This window comes from Pygocentrus nattereri, chromosome 25, assembly GCF_015220715.1.
Source record: "Pygocentrus nattereri isolate fPygNat1 chromosome 25, fPygNat1.pri, whole genome shotgun sequence".
NCBI classification, from domain to species: Eukaryota; Metazoa; Chordata; class Actinopteri; order Characiformes; family Serrasalmidae; genus Pygocentrus; species Pygocentrus nattereri.
The window spans coordinates 27,330,887-27,351,695 of NC_051235.1; the positions used below are offsets into that span (position 1 = coordinate 27,330,887).

The 20,809-nt window shown below is 42.1% G+C and overlaps 1 protein-coding gene and 1 pseudogene across 3 annotated transcripts in view; both read right to left on the reverse strand.

Annotated features, from left to right (window-relative positions):
- Window positions 1–2,010: 2,010 nt before the first annotated feature.
- Window positions 2,011–9,717, reverse strand: LOC108443205 (annotated as a pseudogene).
- A 5,162-nt stretch (window positions 9,718–14,879) lies between these two features.
- The window catches only part of sord (sorbitol dehydrogenase), an 8,072-nt gene continuing 2,142 nt past the window's right edge, over window positions 14,880–20,809 (reverse strand). Inside the window, exons 3-10 of one of the 3 annotated variants that reach the window (XM_037534295.1) lie at window positions 20,748–20,809; window positions 19,779–19,965; window positions 18,936–19,054; window positions 18,379–18,444; window positions 17,691–17,869; window positions 15,598–15,719; window positions 15,435–15,507; window positions 15,116–15,252 (exon numbers count right to left, since the gene is read on the reverse strand). The exon at window positions 20,748–20,809 is cut by the window's right edge and continues 103 nt beyond it. In XM_037534295.1, the coding sequence (XP_037390192.1) occupies window positions 15,471–15,507; window positions 15,598–15,719; window positions 17,691–17,869; window positions 18,379–18,444; window positions 18,936–19,054; window positions 19,779–19,965; window positions 20,748–20,809 (772 nt within the window). In that variant the 3' untranslated portion in view covers window positions 15,116–15,252; window positions 15,435–15,470. Of the gene's footprint in view, window positions 15,253–15,434; window positions 15,508–15,597; window positions 15,720–17,690; window positions 17,870–18,378; window positions 18,445–18,935; window positions 19,055–19,778; window positions 19,966–20,747 lie in introns of all 3 variants that reach the window. The other 2 variants (XM_017723716.2, XM_037534294.1) reach the window with 2 other exon arrangements.

Consider the following 20,809-nt stretch of genomic DNA (forward strand, 5'->3'; position numbering starts at 1 on the left):
TCAGAGTGTCTGTCTACAGAAGGTCAGTATCTGCAGATCTAAGATCACGTGCTAGAACATAAACAAGCACCTTCTATAAAATATAGAAAACATGGAGAGACTCGTTCAGTTGTTCTGCTTCTAGACTGTGGAGCTCAGTTCACCTTTTATTAGACAGTCAAGCTCAGTGCTCACTTTTAAGAAGTATCTATAAACATATCTGTTGAACTTAGCACTTGATTAAAACTGTACGTCTGTGGTTTTATCTGTTTTCTTATACGATTAATATGATTAAGTTAATACTTAATTTCTATTTTCTGTTTGTATTTGTAATTTCTATTATTTCTATTTGTATTAAGCTTTATCACCTGTCTGTAAAGCACTTTGAGCTGCCACCGGCCTGAAAAGTCCTATATTGTAACGCCGGGGAGCGAGCAGGCGGACATGTACGGAGACTTTTATTGAGGGCAAATCCTGGGTTGTGATCCTGACAGTCCAGGTTCATATAGCCAACAAGGATGGAATGGGGGACAGACATGATGCAACAAAACCACGAACCCCAACGCTTCCAACAGAACAATCAAACAACAATTCAAACATCAAACAAACAAAGACCAACAAGAAACTCAGGAAAACACAGGGCTTAAATACAAACAGGGATAATGAGGGATAACCGGACGCAGGTGGAAAACACAGGTGGGAACAATCAGGGGTGGAGTCACAAAACAAGGGGGCCAGACTTGGAAGAAATCAAAACAAAAGCACATGAGGAGACCGGGAGGGGCCAATCGTGACATATAAAAAATTATTATTATTATTGTTATTATTATCATCATTATTATTATTATTATTGACAATTTAATTAAGCAGGAATTTTGAAAATTCAGTGGAAGATTTTTGCTCCAAACATACGATTTGCCAAGTTATCATTTGTAATTTGGCCAATCTGTGTTGCAATTTTATAAGATAAATAAACTAAACTCACTCATTCTGTATTTGAATGCTGCTCAATCTGTAACAAAATGTTACAGCATAATTATGCTTAAGTCATTTTGCAAAACAGCCAGTTGCCTCTTACTTTTGACGCAGTAATTTATTTGTTTTCATTTTTTTTTAAACACATAACTGCCAGTTTGGCCATTTAAAGCAAATAATTTCTTCTTATTCCACAAAATGGGGAAATTCCACCTCCGCATTTAACCCATCTGTGAAGTGAAACACCACATACACACTAGTGAATACACACACACTAGGGGGCAGTGAGCACACTTGCCTGGAGCGGTGGGCAGCCCTATCCACGGCGCCCGGGGAGCAGTTAGGGTTAGGTGTCTTGCTCAAGGACACCTCAGTCATGGACTGTCGGCCCTGGGGATCGAACCAGCAACCTTCCAGTCACAGGGCCAGTTCCCTAACCTCCAGCCCATGACTGCCCATGTTGTTTATATTGTGAATTGGGTTAAAGGAAAGAACTGAAAGTGTTCCAGTGTGTTTTATGTATTCACTTAGCCCAACATCAGATATAAGGGAAAAAAGATGGTTCTTCATGGGTTCTTTAGTAAAGACAATGGCTCTCTATAGAACCATGAACACCCAAAGAACCATGCCTGTTTGAAAGGTTCTTTGCATAGAAGAAATGGTTCTTCAGACTGGGTTGTATATGGTCAGATAGGGGTCAAAAAAGAAAAACTGTCATTGGTCAAAACATCTGAATAGGAATCAGATGCAGAATGAGGAAAAAAGCATGATCGGTGAATCTAATGGACAAACACAAAAAGCTCCATTTCAGCTGCCCACACCCCACAGAGAGGCCTGCTTTCTTAAAAGGTCATCTTAATCTGTAGAGGGGCACTCTCACAGAACAAACCTTAACAGACAAAACTGACCGTCTTACATTCTGATAGTGATTGCCATATAAAAACTGGGCAGTTATATTGTGACACATTTGTAAAACAAAGTGCCCTTTTAATACTTTGGTAAATGTGAAAGGTGGCAATTACAGGATGTAATATTTTCATTGCATTCAAAGCTGCAAAGTCCCATCACTAATTATGGAAGATTATTTCTAAGACTGACCATACTGGGCAGAGCTGGGCGGCATAGCATTAATAAATGACTGTGGTCAGTGAGGGGTTCTGGGTGTTATGGGTTCTGGTCATTTTTGTCAGTTCAGCATGACTTTGACACCAAGTCTCTGACGTGTTGTTTCAAATGCCTGGACAGCCTGCTCCAATAGAAAGCGGTGGGTGACCAGGGGCTTCACGTCAACCTGCTTTGAAGCAACCATGGCAATCGCCAAAGGCCACCTGGACACAAAGCAAGAATGTGAATACTGAATATAGCTATACATATACATATTTGCCCTTATACCTTCATTTAATATCCTATACAGAACTACATCATTATTAGCAACGCTACCATCACTAGTAGTGAATGCTTTTTGGTTCAGTTATGCAAAAGAAATAATACTCAAAGACCATCATGCCAACCAGTCAACACAAAATTTCATTCAATGCCAGGCATGTTAGCAATTTGGAGGGAAGTATTTCTTTAAAATAAGTGAGCTTCTTCTAAAGCCTGATGCTGAAGCTTCTCAACACTAAAAGTAGTCTATTTCACTTGCAACTCTCCCTTACATAAGTATGGTGTACTGTAGACTTACGTGTTACAGTAACAACACACGCCTTTGATGTCGACTTATCTGACAGCTGCATGGAGGCGAGGCATGGTGGTCATCTTTTCACCAAGGCCTACCAACACCACTACTCCTCCAGAGCGAGTAGCCTGAGGACAGTACACATTCAGTTAAAGATGGTTCCATCTGATGACTCTTTCATGCAGATCGCACTTGTGCAAGCAACAATGCACAGTAGAATGATGCACCACCACTCCTGTGTCAGATAAACCTTCCAGCAGGTCCTCTGCTGCCATATGGGCGTTTTGCTTTGCCTTTCTGGCCAGCATACAAGCAGCTCTTGGTCTTGAAGGTCTTGCCTTCAACAGTTCCCCTTAACTGCCATTTCTAAATGACATTTTAGACAATGGAAATCAACAGCTGGAAGCACTCTGATATCTTTTGATAGCCTTCCCCTGCTTTGTAAACTTCAATTATCACTTTCAGATCCTCAGCCAGCTTTTTAGTCCATAGTTGTTGAGTGTTAGCACGAGGTTTGACGAGTATGAGAAGAACTTAATGCTCGTGATCCGAGAATGCCTAATAACAATCCTTAACCCTGCCTAACCAAACATACAGTTCATCAAAAATAAAGTAACTGAGCTTTAACATTTGCAGAAAAATGTTATTTTTTTTAACTAGTTTGCTGCAGAAATTGTGTTCACTTCATTTCACTTCAGAAATGACATATATAAATGAAGTAGAGATCAGTGTCAGGAAATGCACTGAAAGCAACATAAAGACTTGTTCATTTGGTTCTAAGTAAAAAGAACTCACGTAGATGGCTGTTTGACTGCCGCACTCAACGCCGGTGCACTCTATGCTGATGTGAGTCCTTCCACTCAGCATGCCTTCCACACTTCTGGCTGTTTCCTGTGGAGCATCCTCTCTTTTCACAGGAAGTCAGTTAGAAGTCAGCTCCTAAGTCCTTAGCTTTAGCCAGTCTCTCAGCAGAAAGATCTGAGGGCACAAAAATGCATTTCATTTAGAACCACTTATTCAAAGAACATATTTTGTTTCCATCTGCAGCAACCTTTATTTGGCATCATGGCCCTTTTCTGGGAACACCCTGCCTGTCCATGTGCATACATGAAAAGCCTAAGGCATCAGAAAGACCTCCAAAATGACCACAGGCAAACCACTGGTCAGCAAGAGGTTGCAAAGTGGGCCACAGAAGAAGAGCCAAGAACGGGCAGGTTACAGCAGCTTAAATAAAAGCCCTGACAAATTTAGCCAGTGGAATGTGTAGCAGGCAATTTGATTGCAAAATACTGAATAATATTGCAAATAACATATCAAATGGTAGCTTTAGCTGAAATGCCCCATTAAAGAAGCTGAGTTGAAGTATATTCAATATAATAGCTGGTGATTTGAGACTGTGGCCTAAGCTGGACTTCATGGCCTGCCTGGAATAACACTGTGCTCAATTAAATCAGGGATGCTAAATCCTGGACCTGGAGCTCTAACACCAAAGAGAGTTCGGGTCCAACACACCAGGCTGTTAACATTCAGATGTGCCTAATAGCCTTTACTTGTAAGGGTTCAGCCTGCACCGCCTGCTGCCAGCAGAGGGCGACGGCAGCAAGGCACCATGGACTAATCAGGCTAACCTGATACACCTGGGAACTCCCCTATTTAAGGTGGCAGCAAACGCCAGTGTTTGTCACACCTTTGTAGAGGGGTGACCGGTATGGTACTCAGTGGAAAGGAAAGGAAAAGGAAAGAAAAGGAAAGAAAAGGAAAGAAAAGGAAAGAAAAGGAAAGGAAAAGAAAAAGCTGCAAAGAAAAACTACTAAGAGCTCAAAAGAAGGCTCCAAGCCCTGCTAAAGTGTTTGCTCCTTGAGGAGCAAACCTGCAAAAAAAGCTGACATTCCTCTCAAAATCTCAGAGGAAGTGTCCTGTCTTTTGATTATTTATTTCACCTTTTTCCAACTAAGCCTTTTTGAGCACGCCAATTGTGGCGTTTCCTTTGTCGTTCATTCTTGCCTTCTTATTTTTCCTCACTTCCTTGAAGGGCTTCAACAGAGGCTGCCTGTGCACCCCGGTGGCACAGTGATAATGTCATGGACCGCCAATCCGTACAGCAGCGGTCCAAACCCAGCTCAGGGTTACCCCTTTTTTTTATTTTTTATTTATTTATTTTTTACTGCGTTAGGCACACGCTCCACTGTCCAGATAGATCTCCTTACCCTTCTTGCTGGGTTTCAGTTCTGCACTTGGGTCCGCCATCCCGTAACATTATCTGGGTCAGGTATGTCAGAATGGGGTTAGAGCTGGACTGAAGGGCAGTAGATCTTCAAAACCAGGAATGGGCACTTAAATTTTTCAATTATTTAATTGACATTAAACAAATGACTGCTATTTAACTTTGAAACACTAAGGTTGGCTTATTTTTATTTTTGAGCAATATCCAAATTCAATCATTTGTCCTTGTAATAAGCTATCAGAGCTTTGAGGTGCATTATATGAAGCACTATAGTTAACCACGTACATTTTTAAAGGCCATTCCTTGCCATTTACAGTTAATTTGTGCAGGCAGGTAAGCTGTATTTCCAGTGTCCTACCCAAGCTTGAAATATTCACTGTATCTTGTCTTCATAACTTTAAACATAAGCCACAAATGTTGCTCCTGCTTATCACTTGAGATGCACCCATGGCTTTGGCTACCAAGAGTTACCAGCCCAATCAGTCCTGTCAAGAAACAATGGGATCTTGGTAGATTTGTGTAAAAGTGTTTTGTCAAAGACAATGAATGTTTATTAGGAAAAACTTCAGGGTCATCAGAAGGTGCTGACCTGCTCCACAGATGAGCACAGAGCTGCCCAGGGAGATGCCGGCTCTCCTGCAGGCGTGGATCCCCACAGACAGCAGCTCAATGAATGCTCCTTCATGTCACGTTATCAGGGAGTCTGGAACAGAAATAATATCTGCAGGAGGCTCAGTGATATAAGGCATGCCCAGTCTATTTGTGATTGGACATTTGAAACTACCCACAAAAGACAGTTGACAAATGTGATGCCACATAGACAATGTCAATGTGATGGTTGTGATAAGGTCTTTGTAACTCATATGCAATGTCCAAGAGTTCAAAGTACTCTTGGATAAAAACCCCATTTAATAAGTGTTGTGTAATGTGTTCATCATAGACAACCATGATGCAGATTAAGGTGTGCTGTTTGCTTCTGGTGTCAAGAAAATGCTGTTACATTCTTTACGCTGACACCAATATCCTTTCATTCACCAGGACACTTAATTTCTGATGTGAACACCTGACCTGTTGCCAAACATGCCCTTAGTCTTTTAAAATGTGTCCCAAATTAGCTTAAATACTCCTGCAATCCTGTATAGGCTCCCACACTATAGGGGTGTTCCTAAATCTAGGCTGTGGTTCAGGTGGGCTGCATTTCACAGCAAAAAGTGAGTTAATAAATCTTTCTCCTGTTAAGATTTTCCCAAGCTTAAACTGAGTTCACTTATTTTTAGACACTATACTTATTTTAGGTCATTTTTATTGAAAAAATCACTATATTGGCAGAAACTGTACTGGTCTGAAGCACTTTTTTTTTAAAACAAGCAAAAATTTAATTTTTGCTTAATAAATTTTACTTCTATTTTTTTGATAATTTTACTTGACTACTCCAAGTTCAAAATGTCCAGAGAAGTTAAATAATCTTAATTTAAATTTGCAACAATATCAACCGGATGAAATACTAGATTATCTTAGAGTGACAATCTCACTTGACAAGATGTCGTGGTTTGTGTGTGGTGTGTGTTGTTGTTTTTTTTTTTTTTTTTTTTTTTTTTTTTTTTTTTTTTAGGCGTTCTACGCCGCTATGTCGTCGAAGGCTGTTCTACTCAGAAGGATTCTGCAAATGCAACCAAGAAAAGCAGCCCACAATTTTCAGACACAGTATCCTTCCAGGTCTTGTTGCCCTTTATAATTTTGTGCACATGTCTGACCCGAAGAAAACACTGGCAGATGAAAACATGCTGTTTAAAAAGGCCAGTAAAATGTACAGTAAATATCACTGTCCAGAAAATGATAGCTTTATGGGAGAAGATGTTGATGATGCAAAAATGTGCTAAATTTAATGTAAATGAGTAATGCAGGGTGTGAAATGCACCAGCTTCAGTGAACTTACAGTATAGTGTATATAACCCCTTAAATGGCCAGGTGGGCTCAATGTTCAATTACATCCTTCAGTACCACTTTAGAGTGAGTACCCTTATAAAGCATTTATGCATGATTTAATAGTACTTTGATAATGGTTATTAGTTAGGTCATAAACAATTTAAATACCATTTAATAAGCAGTTATAACATATTACTAAATTTTTAAATAACTTGCTAAATTTCCTTCGGGATCAATAAAGTATCTATTAATGTGATGAAGAGAAATTTATTATTGCACTTTGTACAGCACTTTGTCCAACTGACGTTGTTTTTAAATGTGCTTTAGAAATAAATTTGACTGACAATCACTAATGAACTAATTTTCAACCATTCATGCACACCTTAAAAGGGTAATCTTGTTTTACTTATTACTTAAGAATAGCTCAGACAGTGCATTGAAATCTCTAGTTACTGAATAATAAGCCTTAGTATGTAAAGCCTGGGACTTTAAGCAGTTAATCTCAAGCAAATTCATGTCTTACTCTACTACATTACATAATTTAAATCAAGGTTTTGCTTGCCAGCTTACTATCAATTTGTGCGCAGACTCCTTTTGGATGGCATGACGAAGCAGCCTTGGTAGACGGTTCTGCTTGGCTTAGCCTTCAGAGGACACTGCTACCAAGCACCCACCTTTCTCTGCCATAGCGTAGCTTTTGCAACACAGATTATACATCATGATGTTGTGCCATCACTGACTTGTAGCAAAAACCAGCACTGTTTGTAGTATCTACACATGGCCCTATCAGGTGGTCTTCCATAGAAGAATATGTTGGGTGACAGGTGGTAATTGCCAGATTTGACAAACTCATCCATTTCAGAGGGCACTGCTGGCTCATTGGCCTCCCGGTCTCGTGTGGGTGACAGTGATAAAGGACAAAGTCAGAGAAACAGCTGCGCTCATTTCTATCAAAATGTGGCTCTGTTTGTTGCAGCAGACTATGGGGTCATTGGCCTGGCTTAAGATGGTCACCCCAGTGCCCACTCTGAACAGACGCTCAGCGGCTACATGGCCCAAGACCATCAGCTTCTTCCCCAATCCCCCCACTTTGCCAGAGGTGCACCACAGAACCGCAGATTCCCACGGAGTGCATCTGAAGGAGCACATCTGCAGGAAATACACAGGACTCTTATTGGCAGAGCAGCTAACATCTACCTTCACAGGGAGGTAATATACTGCATGACTGTCCATACCATTTGGTCCAGGCTCTGGTACTGGACGTTGTTCCTGCAAAAGAACAAATGACAGTAATAAACCGGCAAAGCCGAAGTGCTTAAGTGAACCAAAAGCAGACTGTAAGGTACAGCATGCGTCCAGAGGTTTAGATACTCCTGATTTTTCAACTTGGCTTCTTTACATTTACGGCATTTAGCAGACGCTCTTATCCAGAGCAACTTACAAAAGTGCTTGTCATTACTTCAGAATATCTCATGTTAATAAAGGTCGACATAATTTTAAAGAGCTTTGCTCTAAATTGCTACCTGAAGTTATCTATGCATTGAGACCTAAAACAAATACAACAAGTAGAAAAATACCTACAACTCAAGAGTCTACACAACACTAAACCTGCTGAAAAAAAGTTTGTAATAAAATACAGTGAACAATAAAAGAGGTGAAGATCTTTAATAGACAGTGTTAGTGATTAGATAAGTCTAGTGAAAAGAGATGGGTCTTCAGACGTCGTTTAAAGATAGCAAGTGATTCTGCTGTTCGGACACTTAGGGGAAGTTCATTCCACCACCTTGGTGCCAGGACAGAGAACAGTCTGGAGGCATGTTTTCCTTGTGATCTGCAAGATGGTGGGTCAAGTCGAGCCGTACTTGAAGCACGAAGGTCTCTGGGTACGGATCTTGCTTTCACCATTGATCTCAAGTAGGAAGGAGCTGGACCATTTTTGGCTTTGTAGGCCAACATCAGGGTTTTATATCTGATGCGAGCTGCTACAGGAAGCCAATGAAGGGAACGCAGCAGTGGAGTGACATGGCTGAATTTAGGAAGGTTGAAGACAAGTCGAGCTGCAGCATTCTGGATCAGTTGCAGGGGCCTGATGGTACGCATTGGAAGACCAGCCAGAAGGGAGTTACAGTAATCTAGTCTAGAAATGACTAAAGACTGAACGAGTACCTGTGTGGCCTCTCTAGAGAGAAAAGGTCGAATTCTCCGGATGTTGTAAAGGAGAAATCTGCATGACCGAGTCAGGTTAGCAACATGAGCCGTGAAAGAGAGCTGGTCATCTACAACTACCCCAAGACTACGAGCTTCTGTAGATGGAGTAATCAGGGTGTTCTCAAAGGGAATTGAGAGATCACACCGAATACCAGAAGATCCCGGGATGTAAAGCATCTCCGTCTTGCTTGGGTTCAGCTTGAGGTGGTGGGTTGTCATCCACGATGCAACGTCTGCCAGACATGCTGCGATCCGAGTCGAGACTTGTGTGTCATTAGGAGGAAAAGAGAGGATGAGTTGTGTGTCATCAGCATAGCAGTGATATGAAAAGCCATGAGAAGAAATAACATGTCCAGTGAGTGGGTATAGAGAGAAAATAGGAGAGGACCCAGAACTGAACCTTGAGGAACACCAGTGGAGAGGTTGCATGGAGTGGATGTTGAGCCTCTCCATGTTACCTGGTAGGAGCGCCCCTCTAGGTAGGACTCAAACCACTTCCATGCTGTTCCTGAAATGCCAAGGCCAGAAAGGATAGACAGAAAAATCTTGTGATTGACAGTGTCAAAGGCTGCAGAGAGGTCGAGAAGAATCAGAACTGATGACAGTCCAGCTGACCTTGCTGCATGGAGTTTCTCTGAAACTGCGATGAGTGCAGTTTCAGTAGAGTGGACTGGTTTGAACCCGGATTGGTTGGGGTCCTGTAGCTGGTTTTCAGAGAGAAAGACATAGTTGGTTGTAAACAGCACGTTCGAGAATTTTAAAAAGGAAGGAAAGGAGAGATACCGGTCGGTAATTGTTGATGTCGGTGCCATCGAGACTCGGCTTCTTTAGGATGGGGACCACCCTAGCTGCCTTGAAAGAAGATGGAACCATTCCAGATGACAGGGAGCTGTTGATGGAGGAAATGAAGGGAAGAAGTTCATGAGAGAGAGACTGGAGCAGTGTAGATGGGATGGGATCCAGAGGACAGGTGGTAGGGTTACAAGATGTTAGTAGTTTATGTACTTCCTCATTTGAAAGAGAAGAAAAGAAGGTAAGAGTTTTAGGAGAGAGTGAGTGGTGGCATACAGTGGTTGGAGTCAGAGAAAAGGAGTCACAGATCTTATTCACCTTTTCTTTAAAGAAAGAAGCAAAGTCATTAGCAGTAAGAGATGGGAGGAGGGGGAGGGTTAAGGAGGGAAGAAAAGATGCTAAGTTTACGTGGATCTGCTGCAGATGCCTCAAGCTTCTCTCTGTAGAAAGAAGACTTAGTAGCAGTCACCTCTTTAGAAAACTTGGACAGAAGAGTTTGATAGGAAAGAAGGTCAGCAGTGAGTCTTGACTTCTTCCATCGTTTCTCAGCCAGTCTGAGAGCCCGTCGGTTGCTACGTAGAGCCTCAGTCAGCCAGGGAGCAGGTGGGGATGACCTTAACGGTCTGGAAGAGACAGGACATAGATGATCAAAAGAAGATGATATGGAAGACAGAAGTGTATCTGTGGCCGATTCCACTGAGAGGGAAGAGAAGGAATCAGGGGATGGCAGTGTTGAGGTGATACAAGAGGCGAGGTTTGAGGGAGAGATGGAATGCAGGTTGCGACGTGTTGTGGTGGTGTGTGATGAAGTAGGGAAAGTTGGGAGAGAAGGGAGAGAGAGGGAGAATGAGAGAAAGTAGTGATCCGAACAGGTTAGTGGAGTTACCACAAGGTCTTTTGCAGACGTGGGTCTGGTGAAGACCAAGTCAAGGACATTGGCAGCTCTATGTGTGGGAGGTGACTGGTTGAGGGTCAGGTCGAAGGAAGACAGCAAAGGAAGGAGGCAGGATGACTAACTTGTCTAACGGCAAATTGAAGTCACCAAGTAGGATGAGTGGAGTCTCACCAACTGGAAAGAGGCTCAGGAGAGTGTCCAGCTCCTCAATAAATTGACCTAGTGCAGAAGGGGGGCGATAAACAACAAGAATGTGAAATTTGCTTGGAAAGTACAGTGACAGCATGAAATTCAAAAGTAGAGATAACAAGCTGTGGAAAAGAAAGTGGTGTGACGCGCCAGTGTTTAGACAGAAGCAGACCCGTGCCTCCACCTCTTCCAATCCGGCGGGCAGAATGTGGAAAAAGAGAAAGCTGAAGAGAGAGCAGCAGGGGTAGCGGAGTTCTCTGGAGTGATCCAGGTCTCTGTCAAAGCCAGAAAGTCAAGAGACTGAGAAGAACAAGGCTTGTGATGTAATCAACCTTCTGTACTGCAGACTGGCAATTCCAGAGTCCACCAGCCACCACTATTGGACCATGTGTCACAAGTGGAGGGTAGGTGAGAGTGCTGGTTTCACGCTTTCTCCAGTAATGTTTCCGTCGTGTATGACTCTGAGAAACATGGACAGGGATTGAAAAGTGCATGATGCAGTTAAAACATTTAAATTAGTTGATGGCATGAGTATTTAACCAAAGAAGATACTGGAGAAGATAAAAAAGGTACTAGAAAGGATAAAAGAGAAGATACTAATCAAGCAGAGAGTGCTAACCGCTACAGACGTTAAGTAGCGGACTACAGCTGATTATAAGGACTAGCTAACTGGACCCGCCTCCAAAGTAATTGTTTATTTGGTTTCACCCAATTCACACTATCCTAACTGCTGAGCTGATTAGAGCTTTAATGGGGCATTTCAGCTAAAGCTACCGTTTGATATGTTATTTGTAATATTATTCATTATTCTGCAGCCCATCTTTTGAGTGAATTCACACTTTGTATTTTTCTTTATCAATATTTTCTTACTGAATTGAATTAACAACCATTTGTCTGTTTTTGCACACTGAAATTAAACCTCCTGCATTTAACCCATCCATGCAATGAAACCCCCACATACATGCACACTATTGAACGAACACACACAAGGGGGCAGTGAGCACACTTGCCCAGAGCAGTGGGCAGCCCTATCCACGGCACCTGGGGAGCATGCATTACACAAAAAATATTGCTTGTATGCTGGTCAGAAAGGCAAAGTAAAACACCCACATGACAGCAAAAAACCTAAAGGAAGGTTTATCTGACAGAGGAGGGGTGGGGTACCCTCTCACATAACAATATAGAAATCCTAACTACTAATGTAGAGGTAGTGGAGGTTATGTCAATGTCACACAGCTTTCTTATGCCTTAGCAGGCAGGAAATAAAAACAAAAGTCCGCCCTCAGGAATCTGCCCGAAAGTGGGTTTTCCCAAGTTTCTCCTACCCTCAAGATACATCACAATGTTTTGCTATTCTCTAAATCGGAGACTGTGGCACAACTGTATGAGAAGTCGGCATGTTAACGACAGATTTTACCCATTGCTGACAGGTATTCAAACCGTACACAACTTGCATAATCCTCACAGAAAAGCACTGACCAATTAGAATGGGACTCTGTAGCAGCCACACATGAGCCTATGGTCACTATGCTCAATGCCAAACCTGGGCTAGAGGGGTACAACCCCCCCACCACACACCACCCCCAGCATTGGGCTGTGGAGCCAACAAACCGTGCTCTCTGTAGTGATGGAGCTCCATCCAATAAATTTGGGATGAGTTTGAGAGATCAAGAACTACAGTCTTAAGATGGTTCCTCAAGGTCTCTTTACTAAAGATAGTGGTTCTACTTAGATGGTAGGAGGATAAAGTCCATGGAAGGGGTTGTTGACAATATTGGTAGCCTTGTGGATGATCTCGGCTGTCCTCACAGCGTGCTGTAGGGTTCTGCAGTCAGACAGTGCGGTTCCCATACCAGACAGTGAGACAGCAGGAAGTGAAGTTGCTGCTGGGCTTTCTTGGCTAGGCAGGTGGTGTTCAGGGTCCAGGTGAGGTCATCGGTGATGTGTGCACCAAGGAGCTAGAAGCTTCTGACTCTTTCCACAGTTAAGCCACTAATGTGCAGTGGAGAGCAATGTTGCTACATTTGAATTGAACAGTTAAATGTTTTTTGAGGCCCCATCAATAGTTGTCAATAGTGGTATGTGTCGACTGTAGTGAGTCCACTATAATGTGCCTGGTATCCATTATAGTGGACTCATCCAAAACATCCATTGTTTTGGAGCTGGGAAACCACCCCAGGCTTGCACCGCTGGAGATGTTGAGAAATGCAGTTTGGTACATTTGCATCCGTTTGTATGTACTGTCTTCAGGCCACTCACTCTGGGGGTGTTGGTGAGGCTCGGTGTAGGGTGAGGGTACTGTAACATGTAAGTCTTGGTTCTTTAGTAGGGGGAAGGGTTCTACTGAGTTCTATATAGAACCATTTCATGCTTAAACAGACCTTTTTGAAATAGTTCTTCCGTAAAATGGGCTCGGGGTGGATACAGTTGGTGTCAATGTCTGTGTCCATAATCAGATTGATGGAGAATGTGTTGTGTATATGATTCTACATGGAACCTTTTTAAAAACTGTTCCATGTAGCACCAGAAAGGGTCCTGCCCTTCACACTGTAACAATAGAAGACCTCGTTTTTGGTGTGACATGGAGCCATTTTACCTACATACCAAATACAACGCATTCACAAACAATCTGAAGAACCATTTAAGCATGAAATGATTCTATTTAGAGCTCATGGTTCTAGATGGAACCGTTCTCTTTATTTAGACCTTTTAAAGGGACATCTTTTGAGTCGTCGTCTTTCGGCTGCTCCCTTTAGGGGTCGCCACAGCGGATCATCTGCCTCCATCTTGCCCTATCCACTGCCTCCTCTACTTTCACACCAACCATCTCAACCATCATGTCCACCTTCACTACATCCATAAACCTTCTCTGAGGTCTACCTCTTCTCCTTCTACCCGGCAGCTCCATCTCCTCCAACATTCTTGGCTTAATGGTTTCTAAAACTGACCACTAGTTTCCCATAGAACACCTAGAAAACCATCAAATGTACTTAGTTTAGTTGAAGTGTCCACTCTTTACCTTTATTACAGCTTCCATTCTCTTTGTGACACTTATTTAAGCTCAAACATTCAGCAATGCTGAGGTCTGGACTCAGCTCCCTGGGGTGGTCAGTCAATCATTCAGCTTCTTTGTGTCCGTCTCCTTTTCTCAGTGAGGTTCTTCTTGATCAGCTACACATCCTATCAGACCCACAGCGCTGAGTGGTCTTCTCACAGTGGAAGGATGGACATACACCTGTGGATGTTTTCAGATCTAAAGCGGCTTGATTTTCTCCTTTCTCTCAAAGCTTTCAGGCCTGCTTATCTGATGGGGGCAGTTTTTATCCTTTTTTGAACTCCATCTTTGGACATTTTCCTTTTGAGTTTCTCCTTCCTTATGAAAGTGTGGTCTCTGACGTTTGCACATTACTGTAACTTTAAATGTTCTTGGATTAGACAAATGGCTATTCATCCTGCTGACCAGGTGTCTGTAGCTGGTTTACTTCTTTTATAGAACTTTTTTTTTTTATCTTTAAATTTTTATTTATTTGTATTTTTATGCCTTTTGTATTTTTTATTCATTCTATCTATATATTTGCATAGAGTATTTATTTATGTGGACTTAATTTTGCATGCCTATTACTACTTGTTTTTATGTTGCACCTTCATGCCGAAGCAAATTCCTAATCTGTGAATCCTGTTCATTGACAATGGCAATAAAACTTCTGATTCTTCTGATAATTCATTAGGCCAGTCTGTAGGGTTCTGTTGGCCCCTGGTGGCTAAACCAATGCATTGCAGCTTGTTAAATATTGTCCAATAAATATAGAGTGCCAATAAAATCCGCCTTTCATTAGAGTTTTCTAATAGTTGTAAAGGCATCAGCTCATATGCCAAATGCACCCATTTAAAGGTGTGAGCAAAACCATAAAAACTGCCTGTGATTTAATGTTCGCACAACAGTGGACAGTGTTTACTCGTCTTCGGTAAAAATTAACCACGGTCAGCACAAATACACTAGTTTTTATGACACATTTAAAGACGATTCTCTTTTAATACTTTGATAAGTGCAAGAAGCAGCAATTAAAAACGTTTACTTTCATCACATTCATCGCTAGAAATATACGACTGTGAGCAGTAATTAAAAAAAATACATTTTTCACAAAAGATTATTTCTTGGATTGGGTCAATGGAGGAGGCTTAGCAAGATCAAAGGCCTTTGCTGTTGTCCATTCTGGGTCTTATGGGTTCTGGTCATTTTTGTCGCACTTCAGCATGACTTTGACACCGAGTCCCTGTCTCGTCGTCTCAAACGCCTGCACAGCCTGCTCCAGCGGGAAGCGGTGGGTGACCAGGGGCTTCACATTGACCCGCTTGGAAGCCAGCATTGCAATTGCCGTAGGCCATCTGGACGATAAACAAAGAAACGTGAATGTCCTTCAGTAATAACCTTTAAATCAACTCTACAAGAGAAAAATGCTAATGTTGCTAAGATTAAATCCAGGCAATTATTGATTATTACAAATATATAGAACGATCAGGAATCTTCTGGCTAGAACACTAACAGATCATTAAGGTGTGTGTGGAACCTGGGCTGGGAAGGAGACTGTGTGCTTGATTGAGCATCAGACATCATTAGCCTTGGCATTTTCAGGGCAGGAACTGCCATTAAATAAGTGAAGCGCTTGTCTTAAAGGTTTATCATTACAAGCAATTCTCAACTATTAGAACATGCCGTACCGTTATACTTACGTGTTACAGTAGCGGAACACGCCTCTGATGTCCACTTCTCTGACCGCTGCATTGAGGAGAGGCACTGTGGTCATGCTAGCACCGAGCCCCACCAACACCACTACTCCCCCAGAGCGAGTGGCCTGAAGACAGCAGACACAGACAGATGGAAAGCAGCCAAAGTGCATTTCTCAACATCCACAGCAGTTCAGAAAACAGCGTTTCTCAAAAAATGACTACCCTGCACACTGCAAGTAACAAACACCACTAAGAACAACTTTACTGATGAATAGTGCTTCAAAATATATTCATTAAACTGTTGAATTCATTTATAGCAGCTCTAACAATACAAAATACATATTTAGCATTAAAAGGGAATTACACTTATTTTTACATTTCTGGATAATTCAGTGATGGAGAAGTCAGCTGAAGTGGTCTGATGTGACACTGCAGTAACGCTGAGTGGTGGTGGTGTCTTAGGATCAGACACAGCAGTGCTGCTGGAGTTTTTAAACACCTGTGTCCACTCACTGTCCACTCTATTAGACACTCCTACCATGTCAGTCCACCTTGTAGATGTAAAGTCAGAGACGACAGCTCATCTGCTGCTGCACAGTTTGTGTTAGTCATCCTCTGGTCCTTCATCAGTGGTCACAGGACGCTGTCGGCTGGATATCTTTGGTTGGTGGACTATTCTCAGTCCAGCAGGGACATTGAGGTGTTTATAAATGAAGGCTTATTACATTACATTAAAAACTCCAACACTGTCTGATCCACTCAAACCAGCACAACACACACTAATACACCACCACCACATAAGTGTTACTGCAGCACTGAGTGATCCACCACCCAAATAGTACCTGCTCTGTGAGGGTCCATGGGGGTCCTGACCACTGAAGAACAGGGTAAAAGGGGCTAACAAAGTATCAGAGAAACAGATGGACTACAGTCTGTAACTGTAGAACTACAAAGTGCAGCTATACAGTAAGTGGAGCTGATAAAATGGACAATGAGCATAGAAACAAGGAGGTAATCTTAATGTTATGCCTGATCAGTGTACAATAGAAGTGTGTAACAACCTTGGCCCTGCCGATGGGTGCTGGCTATTTATAGGGTTAAAAATACGTTCCACCAGGATACTAAATGAACCAGCATGTCTCCCACTACTAGCCAGTTCCCACCTACTACCTCCCTCTACCAGACGGTGCCCCCAGCCTGGGGAGGAGGTGAAGACCTCCTCCTGTCAGACTCCTGACCACAGGGAGCTGAGGCAGCACCTAAATCCTAACTTGTGATCCATTGTCTCCTGATGATCAGGCTGTAAGGCAGTCATGACACAGGTAACTGTTCTTTATCTAAGTGCAGACCGTGTTCTCTGTCTGACCATGAGGCAATACTTAAGGATAGGTCACTCTGCTCTGGGTTAAATCACCTTCGTAATTTTTTCTGGACACAGAAATTTAGACAACTTTGTGGCTCCTGAGAGACGCAACTGTCTAACTGCCTAATAATCAAGAGGTCATGAGTATAAATCCTACCAATCCCTCAGCCCTGAGTGGTCAGGAGACTGAGAGGGGGAAGTCCTCACCCACCCAGGCTGGGAACGGTGTAATAAGCCTGAATTGAGGGAGTAATAGTCCACAGAAACTAGGCAATCTCAGCTTATAAGGAGGATATTCACTTTTAACTACACAAAGCTAAAGTAATAAAAAAATAATTTTAATGAAATTTCATTTGTAACTTTTAAAGTCAGGTTAACTTGAACTCTTATGTAGTGTGCAGTCTTGGTCTGAATAGTCAATAACCAGTTTTCTTAAGACTAACCTGAAGACAATTGTCTGAGCAACACCTCGTTAACCTGATTCAGCCTGTTAATAAAGCCTTCCTGAGTCGCACTGCATGTTAGCAGTACAATCACTAAACCGTGCAGCCCCGCAGATCTGCAGGCCCAAACCTGAGAACAACTACTCACCCAAAGGATTTAATATTAAGTTTATTCCAGTATGTTAAAGCAGGGAAAACACCAAGCCGTGCATGTCTGTGACCCTCTATGAGAAATGTGTAATGAAATAAGACGTGAATATAATAGTTATTTCTAGATATATAGAACTCACATAGATGGCTGTTTGAATGCTGCTCTCTACGCCGGTGCACTCTATGCTGACGTGAGGCATTCCACCCAGCATGCTCTCCACACGTTTAGCCATTTCCTCTGGTAGATCCTCTCTCTTCACAGGAAGCAGGATGTCAGCACCTAATTCCTTAGCCTTGGCCAGTCTATCAGCAGAAAGATCTCAGAGCACAGACACATAAAATTAATTGTGACTCCAACAATTTAGCAGATTTCTACTCCCATAGATAAGTAGGATATTTGGCAAAGTTTCTATCTTTGGTGGAGAAATTCATCATAAATTTATTGGTCACACTTTATTTTGATGGTCCCCAGTAGACGATCTGCAGATACTTAAATTATTAACAAACTTTCTGGTGATGCTCTGAGTCTCAACAACATCATGGTTAGGGTTAGGCTTAGGAGTAGGTTTAGGGTTGAAGTTAAGGTTGGGTTTAGGGTTAGATTTAGTATAATCTTTCAGACTCGACTTCAAGTTCAACTGCATTTCATTGATATTTAGTTGAATGTTAATGACAGACTGAGTAACAAAGCATCTACAGTGGACCATCCAAATAAAATGTTACCAATTTATTTATCCTGCTAAATTTCCAATGTTTTACTCACACACTGTTGCTTTGGCCCGGAACACACTGAAATATAATCAGGCACCACAAGCTTCTGGGACTTACCACTTATTACCACTTGAGATGCACCCATAGCTTTAGCCACCAACAGACTGACCAGCCCAATTGGTCCTGTCAGAAAACAATGTAGTCTTAAGGCGAGTCTGTTGCCACAAACGAGGTCGAAACATTGAAAAATGTCTCCCGAGGCTTAATATTCAACAGCAACTATCAGTTATTCAATGTGCAAGTCATACAGTTATGAAAGTTGCTTCTTTAGCAGCCAGGTCCTCTACTCTCAGCAGAAATTAGAAAGTAAATGAATAGACATATCACTGTTGTCTGAACAAAACCTCGTGTCTCCGAAATGGTCATTTTACAGGAGAAAAAAAACATTCTCTACTTTTAATGCAAGTCAATGGAACCAGACTTTTTTCCAAGCCATTTTGGGCCAATTCCTTTGGTCCATTCATCCATATACAGTGATATGAAACACAACAAACTTTACTAACAGACCGAATCAGAACGTACACTGTAGACTTCAACATGAGCAAATATGGCCAAAGAGTATGAATGAAGCTGGACTCCTCCACTCCACACAGTTAGAATAAGAAGGTGCTGACCTGCTCCGCAGATGAGCACCAAGCTGCCCAGGGTGATGCCGGCTCTCCTGCAGGCGTGGATCCCCACAGACAACGGCTCAATGAGCGCTCCTTCCTCATAGGTCACATTATCAGGGAGTCTGGAATAGAAATAATCATAACTGTATTAATAACAAAATATTTATCGTAGTCTTGGCCTCAAACTTTCAAAAGCAACCATGTATACAGTCTACAGGCCAGTGTGGTGACTGTAGTGATCCCCCCCCACCAGAGATGCAATTCTATTGGCTGGAATCTGTCAGTTACCTACATCGCTTACATGAGTGTCAGAGATTAAAATGTTTTTCAATAATTACTAATAAAGTGCTTTTCTGCTCACTAAAGTGCTGCTATGTGTAAAACGCTGGGTGGCTTATTAGCTGCTATCAAATGTCAGCTACTCAGGGACCACTTGGACAAAGTACAGGTCAGATAGCAGCAGTTAGCTGGTGACATAAGATTGTTTCATATGGTGATTGTGACAGCAGCAGGGCTATTTAATTACAAAGCTGGCCTTCTGGGCAAGGTATAGCTGGGATACTAGTTAGCTAAACAGACGAAATTACGTCATATAGCAATATTACATAAGGGTGCAGCCACTGTGTCCATGAAATAAGACAACAGCCAGACACTCTAATGTTAATATGAAATGAGATTTGAAATAAAATGTTAAATAAACCAGGGTTACAGCAATAGGTCATCATTACTAGCTCATGATATAACCTACACTGGAAGATGTTACAGGCACCAGCTCAGCAGCAGGGACCACCATAGTCAACACACCAGATATTTATGATGTTGTGCAACCACTGCTGGAAAACTGACCTGTAGCAGAAGCTGGCTTTATGTATGTAGTATCTACAAAGGTTCCCATTATCCGGCGGTGTGGCGCAGAAGAATATGGACGGTGACAAGTTGTAGTGGCCAGATTTGAAGAACTCGTCCATTTCGCGGGGCACTCCAGGTTCAATAGCCACCCTGTCCCCTTTGAGTGGCAAGAAGTGATAAAAGACTAAATCAAATGGGAAACGAAGTCTGAAAACGTGGCACAATACAGCAGAAGGACTAAGCATCATTATCACTGCAGTAATGATGTATTGGCAAGTATTCATTACAGAATAATGAGGCTGATCAGCCTGTATTACTACACATAAAACAATCAAATGAAATGGTCTTGCTGCAAGTACAAATGTCTAGAATTGGAGTCATTGAGTAAAATTTTAAAACCTAACTAAAATGAGAAATATTAGATATACAGCTGTGTGCAAAAGTTTGTGCGTTCCTGGTCAAATGACACATTTTGATGATTTAAGTCAGGCATGTCAAACTGGGGACTTTCTGGGTAAAGGGCTGCGGAGATTAGTGTTCACCCTCATCCCTCCCTTCAATGCTCTGAATTCAGTTGATTGAAGGCCTTGCTAATTAGCTGACGAGCTGAATCAAGTGTGTTTTAATGAAGCATCGGTTGGCGTCCGCAGTGTTTTGGCCCTCGAGCACGCACAAATACTGTTTGCCTGTCGAGTTTAGCATCCAGAAAGAAATAATAAACATAACATTAGCCTGTGCAAAAGTTTCGGCACTTTGTATATTTTATGTTGTTTTTTTTTCCCATTATGTTAAACTCAACATTTAAATTGTTCTACAGTTCCCACTAGAAAATGAGGTAACTGATTGATTTTCACTTGTCATTTGACCAGGGGTGCTCAAACTGCATGGACTGACTACATGTCAGATACTTTCACTTGCCATCATATCCTTTTAGCAGTGCTCTCCAACAAAGTAGTTGTTACTAGCCTGGTTTGAGGTGGGTCACTCCTGTGCCCACTCTGACCACGCGGCCAGAGGCCTCGTGCCCC